Here is a 21,554-nt window from a genome sequence, read left to right as displayed (position 1 = left end):
TAACAAATGGTGGGCGGATTAGCAATCCCTAGTCTTCCATAACGCGTATTGGACTTATGTTTCCTCCTCCTCGAAGATTTGTTAATAATCATATGGTTTAGTATTCCTCGCTGCCTAATCAATCCAAATATTAAAAAAATTACTGACTAATAGAGCATCTGGTCTAGTATATAGCACACCACCAAGAATCTAGCCCATGCTACATTGAGAGAACTTTTAAATTATTTTTTTAGATGGGGGAAGCTTTCCCGTATTACATGCAACCTAATTAACATATCCTTGTCACATGTCACATGTCAAATCCTCCATGGCTCATCCACAGTAGCGAAAACCGATAGCTAGCACAATCCACTTTCAGTCATTGGTTCACTTTTATTCAAAAAAAAAAGTCATTGGTTCACTTGGAGATTTTAGCAGTGAGCTCCCGGACCAGCTTCGCGGCAACCATAGCTGTCATCCCATCCACTGTGTCGCGCTGCGGGTTGAACTCCACCACATCAGCGCCAACAACATCGCCCTGCAGATTCTGGAGGATGTTGAGCACGTCGCGAAATGAGAGACCCCCGGGCTCAATGTGGGAGACACCAGGAGCAAACGCCGGGTCAAGGCAGTCCACATCAACTGAGATATACACTCCTTTTACGCCTTCCCCAAGTTTCTGCAGGGAAAGAAAACATTGAAACGGGTTTGGGTCACTGATGATCAGCAAATTACAGAAATTCAAGGACCACCTAGGCTAGCACAATTCATTTTAAAATTAAGATATGCAGCAAAGAATTGTTAATGGAGTATATCAACTGAAGCTGACAATTTAAACTGGAATCCCTTGAAAACTGACACGATAATAAAGCAAGAAAAACACACATTAACGTTATTGTTATGTTACCAGATTCTCAAGCTTCTCGCGGTCCTTTGAGAAGGTCCGCATCTCATACTGTTCCACACCAAATCTCTTCCCTTGGTCACGTCCTTCTTTCGTAATCGATCTTAATCCAACCTGAAACACATTGGGTTCATAATAGGGGCAACAGAAACATGATAACAAATTGGTATTCATGCTGGTGACAGGAGAGCAGCTTGCAAATCAAAGGCATCAAAATCTCAAGCCTACTCAATCAAGGAAAGAAAACTTATTGCAGTTGTAGCATAGTAAAAGCTTAGTGACATCCAGTCAGGCATTGTTGAAACCATATAGCCCTTGGCCTAATACAAAATTGATGGATATTGGATTTGGTACTGATATTTTACTCAAACTCGGAATACAGAGATGAAATAACACAATTACCTGTAGAAGTCTCCTGGCATAACCACCTTCCATTATTCTGGCAAATGAAGAGGCATGTGAATAAGTGTTTCCTTCGAAACAATCATAGATATCTGGATGTGCGTCAAGATGAAGAATGTCAACAGGTCCACCAAGCTTTTCAGACACAGCTCTAACCACTGGATAGGATATTGAGTGATCGCCTCCTAACACCAATGGTCGAAGAGGCTCCTACACAACAATGTGCCACTCTGAATAAATATGTGAACCCAAAAATGAGTATCAGAACCAATTTTCAGTTTCTGAGATAAAACTGTAGACAGTGTACCACTAAATGATACCTATAAATAGGTAAGTATCTTGCATAATCATGAAAAAAAAAGATTACGAAGCAATCTTCATGGGATGATATGTTTACCTCCTCTATCACTGTTTTGACAGACTCACTAATTACATGCATCAATCTACCATCTTCGACACCACAGTCACGGATCTCTTGAATGGGGACATCACCAACATCAGTTAGCACCCGAGGATCATTCAATTCTTTGCCTGTTTAGCAGAAAAATCATGCTTTTTATTGTAATGTTTCAGATATTCTATGCATGCTACTCTATGTTCAATTGTATTAATCGTACCTTCTTCTGTGCTAGAGTTTGTGCTTCCACACCAAATGGCCTCCCTTATGCGTGGAGGAGCAAATGCAGGGCCTTGTAGAAAGGATGAGTTGTGACCAAGAGGAACCCCTAAAAGTGAAGCTGAAGCTTTCACGCCACCCAGAGCACGCAGCAACTCTGCCTACACAAGTATAAGTACACATTACAACAAAAGCGCAGGAAGCTTTTTTCTGAAGAAGAGTTAACTTATTGTTCATTGAGGAATAAAGCTTTTTCCTTGATCTGATTAAATGTACCTATAAATGAGAATAGGGGTTTAATCACAAACATGAACAGAGTAAGCACTTAGAAAAGAAGAAAAATGGTATGTACAGAATAATAAACTATTTGCGCACCCTCCGTTCAGATGTGGCAACGTTACGCATGAGACTTTCCTTTTCAAACGGAACAGTTTTAAACTAGCAGAGTATTAGGTCCCTTTCTGAAGCAAATAATGTACTGAGACTGTGCATGTCAGCTTTGACCACATCTTACCCATGTTGTTATTAAAGAACCATGTTACATGTCCTGAAGGACAGCTAGATAAATTGAAAACAAGTGTCTGAATAGGCCTCAGATTCTTTTTCCTAATGGTGAAAGAAAAAAGCCTAACTGTTTTTAGAGGTGTATTAGATGTAATTATCAAAGAGAACTGGGACTTATTCACAAAAGGAATATAGTCAAGAACAAGACAGGAGTAAAATTTTACTTTATGACTAGGAAATTTTCTACACTGTTCTGTCAGATGTGCCTGCTTTCGAAATGAAACACTTGTTTAACTGTCAGAATGCTAGATTCCTGCTGAAGTGAATAATAATTGGGCTTTTCTCATGGCATGGCAGCTTTCTTATCCTATCTTAATCATGGTACAAATAGAGAACCGTGTTATAGGTCTAAAAAGACTCAAACTGCATATGTCTAAAGTAAGTTTCCCAACTAATAGTGAAGGGTAAAAAACCACAGAAAGCACAACATTCAGGTTGAGGTGTTCATGAATAACCTCTGAATAATTATTTCGAACTTTACAAGTATAAGTAGCAGGTATTTACAATTTGTGAATGAGGGCCACACCTAATTGCACTGTAGCAATCAGTCAATCACATGGGACCGTGCTTAACTCATACTGATACTGAACAAATAAACAATTTGGTGGTTTTAACTCTGCTAATATTAGTTTTTGCACCTTTCTGGCAAAAGCATAGTGGCAATTCAGTATCAATTTTTGGTGTAACGCCGGGCATGTTCCCTTCTGATCAGTACCCATCCTGAGCTGAAAGAAACTATAAACAATGACTAGAAAGAAAGAAATAGCCGCAGCAGAAATTGTTGTTGACCAAGAGATCTGTTTACTCCAGCTGTATTACTTAGCTTGTATTCTACTAGTATAATGAATGCAACTCGGCAGGGATAGAAGCACTGCTGATTAGGGGACCAGTCCGTATCACCCTTCACATTTGGAAAAAAAAACAAAGGGGGGAAAGACCAGTCCGTATCACCCCCCACATCTGATTGACATTCAGTCTCCACCAGAAAAGAAGGGCGAAATGCGGGACAAAAGAAGCTTTGCGGATTCTCTTTTAAGGTTACCGATTGATCGCCATTAATGGGGCCGAAATGCGGGACAAAAGAAGCATGGGATCCCAAGAAGCATCCCAATCGACTCGAATCGCATAATTGCGTGGAATAGAATATTCAGAAGAACAAGCGCGGCTACAGAACAGTAGGTTATTAGTAGGATCAGGAGAAGGCTGAGAAAAGAAGGGAATTTTAGGGAGTGAGCCGGCGAATGGATGCACGCACTGACCTTGAGCTTTGCCCGCTCGCGGATGAGCGTGAGGGAGGCGTCGATGACCCGGCTCTGCCCCATTTCCACCACCTCCGCCGACACCTTGGTCGCGCTGAGGCGCTTGATGTGGTGGATCCACTTGGTCCCCGCAGCCGCGCCTCCCATCTCCGACCGCGGCTGGGCCTCTCCTCTTCGACGCACTCCCTCTCGATCGATCGGGAATGGCGGCAGGGCAACAGCGAGTGGGAAAAAGGACGCTAGGACGGAGGAGACATACCCGTAGTCCCCCTTCGTCCCGCCGCACTTAGCGTGGTCCAAGCAGGTTAACGAAAGGGAAAATTGGGTACATAGCATCGAAAGAACACCGTTTCCGAAAAATACCATCGAAAGATCTCCGTCAAAAAAAATATCATCAAAAGACAGAACGTTCTCTTATATAGCATTCTGTCACGCTGCGTTTTAACGTCGTCAACTGCACTCCCTTCTCCTTGCCGTCCTCACCATGCCTGTGCTGCGTAGGGACGCCATGGCGTACATGTGTGCGGACAGTGGCAATCTCATGGCCATCGCGCAGCAGGTGGACCAGCAGCAGCAGAGGCACCATCACCTGCCACCGCCGCCGATGCAGCTCCTGCCGCGCCAGGCGCCGCCGATGCCTCCGGCCCCGGCGCCTCCGCACAGCTAGATCCCGGCTGCCGCACTACCGTATAGGGGACCCTCCGTTCGCTGACTCTGACCTCAACTGCCTCTTCTTCGCCACACGGCAACCACCCATCCCAGGCCCCGCCCCGGCTGCGGCCCCCGTCGACGTGGCGGCCCAGCCCAAGGCTGCAACTCCGGCACCGCTTCCCCACCCTGCCGCCGTGGCCGCGCCGGCAGCATGTTCCTCCTCGAGCTCCCTGGACGGCGGACGCGTCCAGCTCCGAGCTCGTCCTCCAGCCCCTTTGAGCCGCTCCTCGCCCTCACAGCCGCGCTCGCCGCGGCGCTGCTCCCCGGCAACGCCCTCGCCGTGCAGCTGCTTGCCGTCGCCGCGCTGCTCAACACGGACGCCATCAATCGCACTGGCCCAGAAACCGCCGCATACTGGGACCTCATCCGGGCGCTTCGGCACGACCTCCGGAGCCTCCTGCTCGCCACCGGCGGGTGCCTCCTCGTCCTCGGCGCCGTCATGGCCAGGTCCACCATCAAGAACGCTGCAGTCGCTGCCTTCCCCACTGCCTCCGGCGGCGCTCGCAGGTCCACCCGGGCCTCTTCACCAAGGCCGTCCTCGCTGCGTCCGGCACCGAGGTCGACCCATCGGCGTCCGCGGCAGGTACACCGCGCAGGTCCACCCGAGCCTCTTCACCACGGCCGTCCTCGTTGGGTCCGGCGCCAAGGTCGTCATCGGCGAGGTGGAGCGTGTGGTGGTGCGGGACGGCCGCGCCGCCGGCGTCGCGATGAAGGGGCGCGACGGCGTGGTGGACGCCGACGTCGTGGTGCTCGCGCTCGACCCGTGGTGCGCGGGCAGCTAGCGGCAGAGGCTGTGGGCGCGGCCGGCCCGCTGGTGGAGCGCGGGAGCGGCCGCGGAGTGGCCGCGGCGGCGCCGGAGGAGTTGGAGCCCACTGAGCGGCGCGGGTGGAGGAGGAGAGCAGAGGGAGGGAGACGGTGGAGCGGAGCTTGTGCGCCGGCGGGAGCGCGGCGTTGGCCATGGCCATGGCGAGGGAGCGGAGGGACATGGTGGTGGCCAGGGCGAGGGGAGGGAGGGAGACTGCACGGAATCTCGGTGTGGGAAGGAGGAGTGCAAGGCAAAGGAACGGAGGAAGAAGACGCTTGTGACGGAGAAGAAGCGGAAAACGTGATGGAATGCTATTTTCAGTAACATTTGCAGCATTGAGTGATATTTTTCGGGGGCTCACGTTTTCGGTGGTATCTTACGAAAGTCGCGATCTTTCAGTGCTATGAGACCAATTTTTCCTTAACAAAATCGGTGGAACCGGTCCGGTTTGACAGGTTACCGGTCAAACCAGTCCGGCCCGGTTATGGTTTGGGCCGGTTATTCAAAATTCAAATTTGAATTCAAAAAAAGAAAAATTCCTAAACCGGTCTATCAGCCCCAATTTAAAATTCAAATTTAAATTCAAAAAAATAAAAAATTCCCAAACCGGTCATACCGGCCGATAAACCGGTCATCCCGGCCGGTAAACCGGTCAAACCAGTCGGTATACTGGTCGGAACCGGTTGCACATGCGATTTTGAATTTAGATTTGAATTCAACCTGTTTCTACCGGTTTCCGGTCAAACCGGTCAAGTAAACCGCAACCGGAGGGCGGCGGTTTGACCGGACTGGTCGGATTTGGAAACCCTGGGTCCGGCGGCGTGAGGTGGATGTGGCGAGGATGGCGTCACGGAGTCGGTGGCCGCACGGACGACGACGTCGGTCCGAGGCGGCGGCAACACGAGGTGGACGGGGGATTGCGTGCGGAGCGCAGGATCGTGGGAGCGGGAGCCTAGGAGCGCGGAGATTGAGCGAGGTGCGGGATCCCCGGGGATCGGACGGGGAAGAGGTAGCGATCGGCGGGACGAATGATCGAATAGGGAAGAGGGAGCGAGCGGCGGAACGATGGCGCAGGTGGGACGAAGCCGAGCGACGCACCGTCGCCCTCTCCGAGTATTACTTGTCGGTGTCCTGACCCGGTGATCCGGACCCAACTAGTAATGCTGCGTATTTCCTCGTCCCAGATGTTGATGCAAGAGGTAATACAGTAATGCACGGGTTTATTCTAGTTCCGGCCGCGGGGCCGTACGTCCAGCAAGTGGGCGTGCGAGGGCACTGTATTATCTTGCACCGGAGGTGCCTGTAGTAGGGGGTACAAGCGAGGCGAGAGAGGGAGGGAAGCTCCCAAGTCTCTGCTAGAGGAGAAGTTGATTGAGGCGAGTGCCAATATCGGGTGCTCAGTAGTGCTGAGTGTTGCGTCCTATCGAGTGGGTCTGATCGCGCGACCCCTTAAAGGAAGCCCGCCTCCTCCTTTTATAAACACAAGGAGGGACGGTGTACATGCGCAGGGGATCGTGGAAGTCGTCGTCTTTCCCCCGAATCGCGGGGGTGCAGAGGTCGAGTACTGTGGGAAGTACACTGTGGGGCATGGCGTCGGGCGTGGCAGTCGTCCTGGGTATCGTCCTTGGTCTTGCGGAGATCGCGCCGGCATCCTGCCAGCCCCAGCAGGCGGCGTGGTCATCGTTGTAGGGTGTACCATCTTCCAGATGTGGCGTGGCGGCGTTCCGTGGGCCCTGCAGGCCAGGGTCTTGTATATATATATATGTGCGTCATCGGTAATGGGGCACGTGGCGGTCCCGGACCCCCCTGGGCGGAGTGCTAGCGCATGCACAAAGGGGTCCGAGAGTCACGCGGAGGTCCCGGACCCCCCGAGGGGGGAGGTCCAGGCCTCTGGTTGCTAACGCTGAGCATCCCTCCTTGGGGGACACGTGGCGATGCCGGATTCCTTCCCGAGTAGGGGACGTGTCCGGTGCCGTAGGTGCGGTGAGGTGGAGTCCGGACAGCAGGAGTTGGCAGAATAGTAACGGGAGCTGTGCCGAGCACGTCTCGTACCACGTCGCTGGTTCCCATAGTGTTGCCACAGTGTTCGGGATGGCGGAGCAGTGACCGGAGTTGGCGGACGGGACTCCGGTCACAGCTACTGTGGGGAATGACGGCCTGACGCCGTTTGTCCTGTGCGCTGTGGAGGAGTGGTTGGCATTTAATGCCCCCGTACGACGGGCAGGTGAGCGGAAGGGCCGTTTGTCCTTTTCATCGAGGGGTGGCCTCGAGCGAGACGGAGATGATTCGCCCCTCTCGAGGGTAGGTTCGCTACCCTCGAGCGAGGCAAAGACGATTCGCCTCCCTGAGGGTAGGCTCGCTACCCTCGAGCGAGGCGGAGACGCGGGGCGCGGTCGAGGGTCTCAATGGGGAGCCCTCGAGCGAGACGGAGATCACCCCGCGGGTCCGAGGGGGTGCGGATGGGCCGTGTGCTGGGCTTCTTTGAGTCCTTTCCTTTCTCCAAATTGGAAGGAGGCCGTAGGCCTTCGTGGGCTCAGTTGCCTAATATGTGTTTGCGTTTTTAGGGTGATTTTAGTACCCCGATTAGGGTGTCCCTTATCGTGGTCCCCGACAGTTGCCCCCGAGGCTTTGGTCGAGTCAAGGGATTCAGCCAATGGGTATTTCGGCGATTTTACCCCTTGACGTGATCAATCGATGCTGCGCTCCCGCCAGGCGCACCTGGGTGCCGGCCCAGCGGATGTGACAACTCGTCGATCGGGGTAGTACACCTGCGGAGAGAGTACTCCGAGACGCGCGCCCCTTTTTGTTTTGTTCCGGGGACAAGACGCGTCAGCGTGCTAAGCGGGCCAGGGCCACGATGGCGCCTATTACTCTGCAGCCAGTGCTTTTGCCACGTTATCCCGCGCTCAAGGTCTCGGCCCCGCTTTCCCTGGTCGCCTTGCGATGCGCCGTTCGAGGGCAGTCGGCCAGCGCCGATGCTGCGCCGCTCAGCGTCCAAGGGCTCAGCTTTGCTTTGTCTCGTCATGGGCGGTCCAAGCCTTCGCCCTTCGACAGGCTTGAAGAATGGCACCCGACGCAGCAATAAATAGGGGTCGTGGGACTCCCTTTCCTCTCCATCTTCCCTGCTCTTACTTCTAGCATCTCCTAAGTCTCGTAATGTTTTTCTTTGTCTTTCACAACCGGCCCCCAGATGGGGTGGCCTGGCTTTTTTAGGCTTTGATGCTAGAAGAGTGCTTGCGAGTGGCGGGGGAAAGCCGGAGAGGGCGTGCGCACCATCCCTTAGCTTCAGTGGGATTAGCAGAAGAGCATTGGGCTCGTGGGGTCCTGCTTCTGCGATGTCCCTTAGCCTCAAGGGGGGTTGAGACGCCTGACCATGGCGTTGGTGTCACACCCTGAAATTTTTGTATTTCAGGATGTGATTAAAATTAAAAATAAATAAACAATTTTCTCATAATTTTAAAATTTTCGCAACATTTACTTTTCTTCACAGGGAATTTAGTAAAAATAAATAATGATTGGTTGGTTTTATAAAATTAAACAAAGTTGTTTTGTTGTTGTGCATCCATGCTACCTTGCATTGTTTTAAATGTTTGTGGTTCAATTTGAATTCAAATTCCTTGAGTTTGAATTTGATTTGAATTTGTTTAAGTGAGTTTGGAAAAAAAAAGAAAATCTATTTTCGGCCCAAGATCTCAGCCCGGCCCTTTTTCCTTTCTTTTTTTCCCGCACGCCGAGGACCCACCTGCAGCCCCTTCCCGCGCGCGCACCGTCCCTGACCCAATCCTCCGCGAGCGTAGCCAAACCAGACTCAAGTTCGAGTTCGGCCAGGACACGCCTTCCCGTGCCCTAGGCCCGCACGTCGAGGCCCCGGCCTTGGGACCTCTATAAAAGTGCCGCCCCGCTGCCCCTGAAACCTCAACCCTCGCAGCGTCGCCTTCAATCCCGCAGCAAACCCTAGCTCCCCGCCGCGTCCCGAGCTTTGCTCCACCGCCGCGCTGCCATTATGCCGTCACCATGATGAGCTTAACCCCCGCCAGCGCTTCGTGTCGAGGTAAGGGTTCTCGTCAACCCATTCTCTCTCCGTTTACCTCTCTGTGCAGTGCGTAATTCCTCGCCGGAGCTGAGTCTCACCGCCGAGCCGCTTTCCGCCGTCGCGCACCCTCCCCGCCGTGCAAAGCCTCCGCACGGATGCTTCTGTCGAGTTCCCCGTGTCGCGCGTAATCTTCTCGTCCAAATCCCTCGCCGAATCATGCATTTCAGCGTTCTCCGGCGAGCCCGCCGCCGCGCTCCGCCGCGTCTCGCTCGCTATCGTTCCCAGCGCCGCCGCTGTCCGCTCCATCTAATCACGGTCGTCCGATCCGTTGCTAATGGTTTAGATTAGATCAAAGCCCCTTGACCGATCCGAGCCGCTGAAAGTAGATCCAACGGCCCAGATCGATCCCAGCACGAGTCAAACTCCAGCTTACCGGTCAGCCCCGCCCCTTTTGCAAAAGAGTCCCCCAGTTTCCACAAAATAAACCCGCAGTCCATCAGCGTTCAAAAATAATTACGTATAGGTCCTTCCTTTTATGTTTTAAACCCTGAGTTTTTCTAAAATCCATCCCGCCATCTGTGAGTCGTGTTTTTGCAATCCAACCCCTGCGTATAAGGTTTAATTATGTTTAGGCCCTCGGTTTCTTCACCCAGAGCCCTTTTTCTTTTAAATCTTTCGCAAATAAGCCCCTAGAACCTAGTTTTAGCCATAACTTCTCCATTTTAGCTCCGTTTTCATCGATTCTTGCGCCCACGTGATCCTTGTAACGTGTGCAATAACTCTATCATCATGTTATCCTTTGTGAGCACACTTTATTTTGCCTCACAAATCCTTTTTGCTAGCCTTTCACATTTATAGTTAATCGCGACTAGATCCCTGAATCACCGTTTAGTCTATAGAATCACCGTTTTAGTTCCGTTTTCTGTGTTTCTTGCGCTTTCGTAACCGTAGTAGCGACCCCTATCCTTTAGTACGCTCTTTTAAAGCCTTTCTTTTGTTTTGGTGTATTGTTATTAGTTGTATCTTTTGTTTGTTGCTTTGTATGTTTGCTCGTTGATTGCTTCGAGTAGAAGGATCGCTGCTCGAAGATTGAAGAATCAAGAGTTCCAAGTGAGCAAAAGCTGAAGAGCAGTAAGAGTAGCTTTTCGTTGGAGAAAGGCAAGTGACCCTAACCATCCTTCTATCTATGCTTATTTACAAGAGTATTATGATGATTTAATTGGAACATGGAGAATCACACAAGAAAACCGTACAACCACAATACTACATGGCTCTGGTCTTGGCTGATTAATTAGAGACTCTAGCTTTTGACAGTCTTACCGAAAGGGCAAGAGGGGATGCATCGATGGGGTATAGCTCGGTCCTCTTGGGGCAATTGGTATTGTTTAATGGTCCTTTGGCAAGGTACCACCTCACTAGGACAGTGTTATGACCACTTTGGCTTGAAACCTTAGCGGATTGTCACGGGTTAGGGAATCTTTGTAAAGGCCTCGTAGCGTCCCTATGCAATCACACCTTGGAAGTGTGATACTATGCCTAGCTAGCACATTGCGTGGTTGGGTTCAAAGTTCTTCGGAACTTTTACGCGAATTGTGGTGAAAGTGTACAACCTCTGTAGAGTTAAAACTAACCGGTTAGCCGTGCTCACGGTCAAGAGCGGCTTAGACCCTCACATGATTAATAAACTTAAAGATGGATATAAATCATATTCTGGTTATTTCTTGTGGCCTTGCTGAGTACCAACCATAAGTGTACTCACCCTTGCTTACTGCTGCTCAGAAGGGAAAGTTGCTGTGAAGTCTTTTGAAGATGATGCTGAGTTCTAGGCGTACGCAATCCCCAGTCGATTGCCTGTGAAGTTTGGAGCTTTCATTTCTAGGATAAGCTGTATAACTCTGATAATCTTCTATTTGTTGTAATTCTCTTTTACGTGATACAGTTACTGATTATTCACTTATAATGTCTCTATATGTATGAAACTTGATCCTGGCATACATATACATATGCATTCGGTTTTCTTTTAAGATCCGGGTGTGACAGTTGGTGCCAAGTTTGGTGGCTGTTCTTCGCACCGCCCCTCCTGGCGACAATGTCGCTCTCGGGGAGATGGTGTGGAGAACGTTGTACGCCAGCTTGGCCTCCCGCAGGGTCTTCGGTGGAGGAGACGCTAGAAGAAAACTTGCGAGGAGGGCATCCCGCTGGACCCGTGCAGTCTGGAGGCTGCTCCTTGCAAGCCCGAGCTGCCTGGCTGTTGCGCCGGCCGAGGGCTCGGTGCTCTTCATCGGCGCTCGCTCTTCCCTAAGACAGGGAAAATTGCCACGCGGGTGGCAATGCGTTTGTACTTTTCAACGGCTTTAAGCCGGTAACCCTTTGTAAACTTTGTTCACAAAGATCATTGAAGTCTCCTTCTCCTTCGCGGAGAAGACGACCGAAAGTGTATGGGTGGGTGCCACCCCTGCAGGGGATTTTGGTTCTCAAATGTGTGAAGTTTCCTCCGTGGGGGCGTGTCAGCGCACCCGCGGGTGTAGCCCCCGAGGCCTTGGAGGAGTGTTTGTACTCGTCCAAGGGCTATAAATGTCGCCTCGCTTGGTTGCTTCACTGGGGTGGCCGTCCAACGTCTTTTTCAGCCGGCATCGGCACTCCTTTCAGCCGGCATCGGCATTTTTCGTGCTGGCACAGCGACCCAGTGTCCAGTTTAACCATCTGGCAGGTGTGCGTCAAGAGCGGGAGTTTTGGTTAAATACACGGAACTTCATAATCAGCGGTCGTTGATCCATTCGAGGGTGCGGCCTGAGCCACGGTGTGTGAGGAACCCCCGAGCCCCGGCCTACGTAAAGGCGTTCGAGGAACCCTCGACTTTGGTTACGGCCCTCGTCGCCCTTCCGCAGGGAGGAGGGGTGAAGCGCACCATGCTACCCAAGCCCGAGCCGTGAGGGTAGTTCAAGTGGACGTCCGTGCCCCGTTCAATAAGGGTCGGCTCATGGTCCGTGGACACGTCACATAAAGCGCTCACAAAGGTTCGCTAGGCGGGGCTCGGACCCATTCGATAGGGTCCAAGGGCTCGATGCTCTCCCTCGATGAGATCCCCCTGCTAGGCACCCTCGACTGGCCTTAAACACTGCATAGGACGTCTCAAACTCCGCGTTCGAGGGTAGCTTGTACGGCACGTCCATGCAGTCCCTGACTCTGGTGATCTGGGGCGCCTGTCAAACCCTCGACGGGCCAGGCTTCGAACCCCTGATCAGTAAGGCCTCGGAATAAGGTTCCCTCGAGGGTGAAGAGCCCCCGAAAGGAATATTCCGTCACGGTCCGTGAGTGGCGCGGAGTCGCTGGTCGTATGCGCAGGTCTTCCGCTGGTCGTGGGCGACATGGCCCGGTTCGTGTGGTGCAGCGCGGGCGCACCTTTTCAGGCGGCTACCTCGGGTAGACGAAGCGGCGTGGGAGGCGGCTGACGGATGGAACAGTTCAACAGTCACGTCGTGCCCATCGGGTACCGCGCCGTAGTTATTGTCGAGTGCGCGCATGGGAGACTCCGCGGTCATAGGGCCCATCCGTCAGCGATGGCAAAATCTACCGCATTGAATGTGGTGGATTCGGGCCATGGCGGCGTATCCGTGTGTCGTGGTGAAATAAAAGCGATAATGGGGGGATTGTTTGGGCTCACCTGGTCATTTGCCTTCATCTCCGTTGCCTCATCCGCCTCCCCTGCATCCTGAGCCCACAGCCGAGAGCGAGAGGAGGAAGAAGGAGAGAACGAGAGCGCACCTTAGGCACCACAGAGCTTGCCTTCCCACATCCCCCCCGTAATTCGAAGCAATGTCGGATGTCCGGGAGCCATTGCCGTGGGGGAAATCCACCGCCACAGAGGCGGTTCTGGAGAAGCTGGTCGCCGACCGGCTGCTACCGATGAACATCAGCTCGGAGCGGCCGGCGTGGATTCCTCTGCGGCCGGAGGAGACCGAGCCGAATCCCCCCGAGGGCTACGTCATGAGCCTCGTGCGTCTCCACGAGCGGGGATTCGGCGTCCCCGTTAGTAGATTCATGCAGGCGTTGTGCGAGCACTACGGGGTGGAGCTGCACAACTTCATCTCCAACTCCATCTCGCAGGCGGCGGTCTTCGTCGCTGTCTGCGAGGGATACCTGAGGATCGAAGCACACTGGGATCTGTGGATCCACCTATTCCGCGGCGAGCTCTTCGTCGAGAACGTGCGGGGCCAGCCGAAGAGGTTCGCGCGCGCCGGCGGCCTGATGCTCCATTTGCGCCAGAGCCGGAAGAACCTGTACATTCCCAACAAGATGACCACGAACAACGCCGGATGGACTCGAGGGTGGTTCTATCTGTGCAACTTCGGCAACAGGCTCCCGGCGTTCACCAATAAGGTACTTCGGGAGAGACCAGCGAAGTGGGACTAGGGGGTATCGCCCCCAGCGCATCAAGCCAGGCTCAAGGTCCTCACCGAGGCGTTGGTGCACCTGGCGAGGAAGGGGTTGACGGCGGCTGCCGTCATCGCGAACTTTCACCGGCAGAGGGTGATTCCTCTCATGGAGAGGAGCCTGCCGATCTTCGGCCTCACCCCCGGGCTCCCAGCCTCGGGCTCGAGGACGTCGATGATGCTGTTCCCCCGAGGCATCGCTGCCCGGAGGGCGAGGAACACGGTGGCGGAGTTCCCCGACGACGCAAATGATCTCTGGGAGATCAAGATGCACCCCGAGCCGGGGTACCTTTTGAGTGAGTCTCGATTTCGAACCGTTGTCGATTTGTGTTATTCCTTTCCCCGCTCCCTGACTCTGTTTTGATTGCATTTTGCAGGGGGTGAGCCGCAGGTGCCACCCCTCGAGGCCTCCGATCCCGGAGGAACGTGAAGTCAACCGCCTGCACGCAGAGGCGATGAAGAAGCGGAAGGAAGCAGCGGAGGCGGCTGCCGACAGGAAGAGGAAAAGTAAAGAGAAGCACAACAAGGCGTGCAAGATCGCACGCGCGGAGGGGAAGCCGCGGCCCGCTACACCCGAGTCCACGGATGAGGAGGAGAACGCCTAGGATGCCGTGGCCAACCTTCCGGGTGATGACGAGGCGGCAACAGGCGCGGATTCCCCGCCGGTCTATCAAGAGCCTGGCGACAAGGACGCGCCAGCGACGCTGCATGAAGCGAGGCCCATGCCGGGGTTGTTGGTGGACCCGCCCCTCGTGGGGGTGGAGCGGAGGTCGCCCACGCCAGCGGCGGGACGAAGGTCGCCCACGCCGGCGGCGGGCGGAAGATCCTCTACGCCCGCGACAGAGCAGAGGTCGCCCCTGCCGGCGACGGGTGAGGGAATCCCCATGCCCGTGACGTCAACGGGCGGCGACGGGTCCGCGACGAGTGCGGGGACACCCGCGCAGACGGTCTCGAGGCTCCAGGCTGGTCCGAGGACAACACCCTCGGATCAGTCGACGAGGGGCGTCAATGTGCCATGGGCCCGAAGGAGTGGCACGGGCAAACGCAGTATGAGCGCCCGGTCCGGGTATGTGTTTTTGGTTTTATTCTTTGCGTTCATTTAATCGATCCCCCAATCCTGCTAACCTCAGCCTTTCTTCCCAATTTCTAGCTCCGGGGCCGTTGCCAAGGATGTAGCCCCGCTCGCGCCAGCCAAAGCCCTCAAGACCGGGGCGCGCGCCATGCCACACTCGACGCCGCAGCCCCCGCCCGTCGTAGATATTGTGGTGGAGGCCGCGAAGCTGCGGGAGGCCATGGCTCGAGGGGCCCAAGCGGCCAAACAGGCTCGAGCGCCGGGGAATGGGGGCGATGCCGGCCAGCGTGACGTTGAAGCAGCCGCTCTTTCCGACGTCGAAGTCGAGGCCGGTCGGAGCAACGCGAATAGTGCCGCCCGGCCAGTCGCAGAGGAAGGAGCTAGTGGGGGTGCGCAGGAGCGCCCCGCCAGCCAAACGGAGATGGAGTCCCTCATCCCCGAGCCCCCGAGGGCTAGGGTCGAGAGCATCACGGGGGAGGAGTCGGCGCCGAGGGCGCCGGTGGCAGAGGAAACCCGCATCTCGGTGCCTGTAGAGGCCCAGGACGAGGGTGTCATTGCGGTGGTGACGGCGCAGGCAGTACCGGAAAACGTGGCGCCGGTGGTGCAGCTGCCGGATAGCAGCGAGGAGTTCGGGGATTCGAGGGACATCGACCCCGCTGTTGCGGCAAGCGCCGCCGACAAGATCGCTGAGTTTACGTCGGCCTGCGAGGAGGTGCTCGATGAGGGGACATCCGAGGGGCCCCATCACGGGGCAATCATCCAGTCCGGGGTCCCCCCAGAGTTTCTCCACGACGAGCGGGAGGAGGAGGCCGTCTGGCAGGCCCAGATCGAGGCAGGCCCTCAGATTCTGAACCACCTCGATCGCACCCTAGAGCTCCATAGGACGACAGATTACTGGATCAGCCAGTTAAGCGGCTCCCTCCCGCGAATCGTTCGTATTTTGGCCTTGATTTCATTTGTTTTACCCACGCCTTTCCTCCTGCAGCGGTTGATGGGCATCTCGCGCAAAAAGAGCACCGAGATGACCCGGCTGTACTCTCAGGTGCGCTGGCTTGGGCAGCACAATGCTGGCTTGGTGCTCCAGAACATCGATGCTAACACCAAGATGACGGATCTGGGAGCGCGTCAGCAGGCGCTAGAGAAGGAGCTGGCGCGGGCCGCTGGCGAGCGTGATGTCCAGAGGGCCACAGCAGAGCAGAAGGCTCGGGAAGCCGAGGCACAAACCACCGAGCTGCAGCACACTAGGATAGCGCTTGAGCAGAAGGAAGCCGAACTCCAGCGCAAGGAGGCCAAGCTCCAAAGCAAGGAGGCCGAGCTCCAGCGCGAGAAGGCAATCGTCGCCACGCTCACCGGGACCCTTGAGGAGATGGGCAAAGCCCTCGAGGGAAAGGAGGTGGCCCTCCGGAATGCAGAGGCCGCCCTCAAGGAGGAGAACTCCTTGTCTTTTCTCGAGGAGGCCGCCCGAGTCCAGCAGGAGGAGGCGCAGAAGAACATCGCAGGTGGGTGCTTGAAATTTTGCTGTTGTTGGATTCTAGTTTTTCGCAGCTTATCTTGGTTCCTTTGATCAGAGCTGAGGCAGAGAGTGGCAGACGAGACTGCGACGAAGGAGGCGGTCAACACCGCGCTCATGGGAGCGCAGGCGGAGTACGCTGACCTGGAGCGGACCGTTGTGAGCGTGTGCCAGGAGCTCGAGGGGGAGCGCACCGTGTCTAGTAGCTCAGAGATCAGCCGCCTGCGAGCGATAGGTGGCCGGATCACCGAGCATGCCAAGAGCACCTTCCGCCTCGGTGTCCTGCGAGCCCTTGTCGTGGCCTCGACGCACTATATCATGGATCTCCAGAGGGTGTCGTCGGGGTACGTCGTTCCCAACGATGCCGATGCGGACTCCACGTCGGCCATCATGGACGACGCCGACGCAGCCGCCGAGGAGTTTGCCACAGTCCTGGCCGAGAAGCTCGAAGCTGACATCCCCCCGATAGCCGAATTCGACGATGTGGCAGACCCGCAAAGGGGGGATGATAACCTATAGGGAGACTGGGCCTCGGAGCCTATGTAATGAATTAGTACTTGTTGTAATTGTACTTGTAAATTAAGAAGTTTGTTATCAATAAATCGATAGTGTGGCCCATCGAGGCCTTGTGCATTCGAGCCCACGTTTTCTTTACTCTACTTCCATGTTCTCGTATGCGACTTTGGTAAACTTCTGCGGGGAATTTCGCGTTCATAAGCGACTTAGGCGTGGGATGGTGAGGGGGGTGCCGTATCCCGGAGGCGTAAGCGGCCCCACGACTCGGCCGGCCTCGTACCGTAGTTGCTTATGCCCCGCGTCCGTTTTTTCCAAGTGTACGAGAAGCTTAGAGACGAAAATGTTTCGAAAAAACGTTGGCGATTTTTGGGGACGTTCGGGGGTTCCCCCCGTAGCAGCCCCCGAGGGAGGCTTGGCTTTGCCGAGGGTAAAGCCAGGCGTACCTCAGTGTTCGTGCGCATCCGAGCCCCCGAGGGTCCGGAAGGTTCCCAAAAAATAAACAAGTAAAGCATACTTCTTTATTATTTCAGGAAATCGAAAATGCGAGTACAAACAATATACAAATAGCTCAGAACTCTAAGGATAGAAGCGACGTAGCTGCTGTATGTTCCAAGCATTGGTGAAGACTCCACCGTTTTCGTTCGCCAGTTTGTATGTGCCGGGCTTGAGCACTTCGGCGATGATGTATGGGCCTTCCCACGGTGGTGAGAGCTTGTGACGGCCCCTGTTGTCCCGTTGAAGCCTCAGCACCAAGTCCCCTTTGTTGAGGTCTCGGCGCCGGACTCTCTGCGCTTGATATCTTCGCAAAGACTGCTGGTAGTGCGCAGAGTGTAGGAGTGCCACATCTCGAGCCTCGTCCACTTGATCCAGCGAGTCTTCGCGGGCTCGCTGGTTCTGCTGCTCTTGATAGGCCTTGAGCCTTGGCGACCTGTACTCCAGGTCCGTGGGGAGTATAGCCTAGGCGCCATAGACGAGGAAGAACGGGGTAAAGCCCGTGGCTCTACTTGGGGTCGTCCTCAGGCTCCGAATAACCGAGGGTAGCTCTGTGAGCCACTTCCGGCCAAACTTATTCGGTTTGTTGAGGATCCTTGGTTTCAATCCTTGGAGGATCATGCCATTAACACGTTCCACTTGCCCGTTCGTCTGTGGGTGCGCCGTAGCCGACCAGTCCACACGTATGTGGAAGCTGTCGCAGAACGCCAAGAACTTATTGCCTGTGAACTGGTTGCTGTTGTCGGTGATGATCGAGTTCGGGACCCCGAACCTGAAGACAATATCAGTAAAGAACAGAATAGCTTGCTCGGATTTAATCCTGCCGATGGGTCGAGCCTCGATCCACTTGGAGAATTTGTCGACTGCCACCAACAAGTGGGTGAAGCCCCCAGGCGCCTTCTGCAGCGGGCCGACGAGGTCCAATCCCCACACGGCAAACGGCCACGTGATGGGGATGGTCTGCAGAGCATGGGCCAGGACGTGCGTCTTTTCGAGCATAGAACTGGCAACCCTCACAGGTCCGTACGACGTCAGTGGCGTCGGCGATCGCGGTGGGCCAGTAAAAACCTTGTCGAAACGCGTTAGCCACGAGGGTTTGTGGCGCGGCGTGATGACCGCAGGTGCCAGCGTGGATGTCATGAATCAGCTCCTTGCCCTCGGGGATGGGGATGCATCGCTGCAAAATGCCCGAGAGACTGCGCTTGTACAGCTCGTCGTCGATTAGGGCGAAGGACTTGGCCCGCCTAGCGAGGCGCCGCGCCTGAGCACGGTCCGAGGGTAGGATCCCTCGAATCATCCAGTCGAGGTACTGGGCGGGCCAATCTTGCGAAGTGGGGGCCTCGTCGATCTCCATTGCTTCGACCTCGTCCGTGGAGGAGGTCTCGAAGTCAATGTCCATAAGCTCGGCCTCGTCCGCCGGGGGGTTCCCGCCAGAGGGCCCGGCGTTCGAGGGGCCTGGCTCCACCGGATCCTTGAATTCGATGGAGGGCTTGGTGATGTCGCGAGCGAAGATGTTCAGGGGGACAGTGGTCCGCCCTGACGCGATCTTGGCCAGTTCGTCGGCATCCTCATTGTACTTACGCGGGACATGGTTGAGTTCTAGGCCGTCGAACTTGTCTTCGAGGCAGCGTACTACTTTGCAGTATGCCTCCATCTTTGGGTCGTGGCAGCTAGACTCCTTCATCACTTGGTCGATGACGAGTTGAGAGTCACCGCGTACGTCGAGGCGTTTGACGCCAAGCTCGATGGCGATGCGGAGGCCACTGAGGAGGGCCTCGTACTACGCCATATTGTTAGACGCAGGGAAATGCAATCGCATTACATTTCGCATGTGATCTCCGAGGGGTGAGATGAAGAGGAGGCCGGCGCCGGCGCCAGTTTTCATCACCGACCCGTCGAAGTACATGGTCCAGCATTCAGCCTGGATTTGTGGTGGGGACAGCTGAGTGTCCGTCCACTCGGCCATGAAGTCAGCCAAGACTTGGGACTTGATCGCTTTGCGGGGGGCATAGGTGAGAGTTTCTCCCATCAGCTCCATAGACCATTTGGCAATTCTACCCTCGGCTTCCCTGTTGCGGACTATCTCTCTCAGAGGGAAAGACGAGACCACGGTGACGGGATGGGCCTCGAAGTAGTGCCGCAGCTTGCGCCGTGCCAAAACCACTGCGTATAGCAGCTTCTGAATCTGCGGATAGCGTGTCTTGGTTTCAGACAACACCTCGCTGATGTAGTACACCGACCGTTGGATAGGCAGAGCATGGCCCACCTCTTGTCTTTCGATAACGACCACCGCGCTGACCACTTGGATCGTCGCGGCTACATACAGATAGAGGGGCTCGCCATCCGCGGGTGGCGTGAGAATGGGGGCATGAGTGAGCGATGCCTTCAGCTTGTCGAGGGCTTCTTGAGCTTCGGGGGTCCACGTGAAGCGCTCGGTTTTCCTCAGGAGTCGATACAGGGGTAAGCCTTTCTCGCCGAGATGCGAGATGAATCGGCTGAGGGACGCTAGGCATCCCATGACCCTCTGTACCCCTTTTAGGTCTCGGATCGGTCCCATCCGAGTGATAGCTGAGACTTTCTCTGGGTTGGGTTCAATGCCCCGCTGGGAGACAATGAAGCCCAAGAGCATGCCTCGAGGGACTCCGAACACGCACTTCTCAGGGTTGAGTTTTACCCCTTTAGCCCTTAGGCAATCGAATGCGATCCTGAGATCGGCAACCAGGTCGTCCGCCTTCCTGGATTTTACAACTATGTCGTCGACATATGCCTCTATGTTCCGCCCGAGATGGTCCCTGAAAACGTGGAGCATACACTGCTGGTATGTAGCTCCAACGTTTCTGAGGCCAAAGGGCATCGTGACGTAGCAGTACATGCTGAAAGGTGTGATAAAAGAAGTCGCGAGCTGGTCAGACTCTCTCATATCTTAATTTGATGGTAACCGTAGTAAGCATCAAGAAAGGATAAAAGTTCGCATCCCGCGGTTGAATCTACAATTTGATCAATGCGTGGCAAGTGAAAGGGAACCTTCGGACATACTTTATTTAAACTAGTGTAGTCTGCGCACATCCGCCAACTCCCATTCTTTTTCTTCACTAATATTAGATTAGCTAGCCACTCGGGATGGAATACTTCCTTGATGAATCCGGCCACCAGAAGCTTCTGTAGCACCTAGCCGATAGCTCAGTGCTTGAGCTCGCCGAAACGTCGCAGACGCTGCTTCACCGGCTTGGAGTTGGGTCGGATATCAAGGGAGTGTTCGGCGAACTCCCTCGGTATGCCAGGCATGTCCGAGGGGCTCCATGCGAAGATGTTTGCATTGGCGCGGAGAAAGTCGACGAGCACCACTTCCTATTAGCTGTCGAGGGTGGCGCTGACCTGCAACGCCTTGTTGTTGGAGCGATTCAGGTCGAGGGGCACCTTCTTGATACCCTCGGCGGGTTCGAAGCTTCCCGCGTGTCGATGCGTGGAGTCCAAGGCCTTGCTTGCCATTTTGTCGAGGGTGCTGCAAGGGCCTCGTCCTCCGCTTGAGCCTCCGCGTGTTCAACGCACTCGACATCGCACTCGTAAGCGTGCTCGAACGAAGAGCCGACGGTGATGACACCCTTCAGACCCGACATCTTCAGCTTGAGGTAGGTGTAGTAGGGGATGGCCATGAACTTAGCGTAACAGGGACGACCAAGAATGGCATGATAGGATCCCCGAAACCCTACCACCTCAAAGGTGAGTACTTCCTTGCGAAAGTTGGCTGCCGTGCCGAAGCAGACGGGTAGATCGGTCTGGCCGAGGGGTTGGACTCGCCTCCCCAGCGCAACGCCATGAAATGGCGACTTGCTGGGGCGAAGCTTGTTTAATCCAATCCCCATGAGCTCCAAGGTGTGGGCGTACATGATGTTGAGGCCGCTGCCTCCGTCCATGAGCACCTTGGAGAAGCGGGTGTTGCCGATGATGGGGTCGACAACAAGCGGGTACCGTCCCGGGTGCGGGACATAGTCGGGGTGGTCTTCGCAGCCAAAGGAAATGGTGTCCTTCGACCAGTCGAGGTAGGATGGCGTGGCCTTGGTGAGGGAGAAGACTTCCCGACGCTCACGCTTGCGCTGCCAAGAGGTCATGTTCGTCGTTGGTCCTCCAAAGATGAAGAAGGCGTTCTCCACAGGGGGGAACTCGTCATCTCCACCTTTGTCGCCAGCATCCTTCTTCTTGTCCTCATCGCGATGCGCGACGCGGTTGTAGTACTTCTTGAGCATTTCGCACTGCTCAA

General features: G+C 54.8%; 1 protein-coding gene across 1 annotated transcript; it reads right to left on the bottom strand.

Annotated features, from left to right (window-relative positions):
- Positions 1 to 171: 171 nt before the first annotated feature.
- On the bottom strand, positions 172 to 5,078 carry LOC120682048 (arginase 1, mitochondrial-like). The gene is made up of 6 exons (XM_039963791.1): positions 3,725 to 5,078; positions 1,903 to 2,062; positions 1,683 to 1,816; positions 1,286 to 1,495; positions 887 to 997; positions 172 to 658 (listed from the first exon to the last, which is right to left on the bottom strand). Exons 1-6 carry the CDS (start codon positions 4,088 to 4,090, stop codon positions 398 to 400), a joined length of 1,242 nt encoding a protein of 413 aa, XP_039819725.1. The 5' UTR covers positions 4,091 to 5,078; the 3' UTR covers positions 172 to 397.
- Between the last annotated feature and the right edge of the window lie 16,476 nt (positions 5,079 to 21,554).

The sequence above is a fragment of the Panicum virgatum genome, chromosome 7N (assembly GCF_016808335.1).
Source record: "Panicum virgatum strain AP13 chromosome 7N, P.virgatum_v5, whole genome shotgun sequence".
Taxonomy (NCBI): domain Eukaryota; kingdom Viridiplantae; phylum Streptophyta; class Magnoliopsida; order Poales; family Poaceae; genus Panicum; species Panicum virgatum.
The sequence above is the reverse complement of the archived record's forward strand: the minus strand, read 5'-3'. Positions and strand labels throughout refer to the sequence as shown.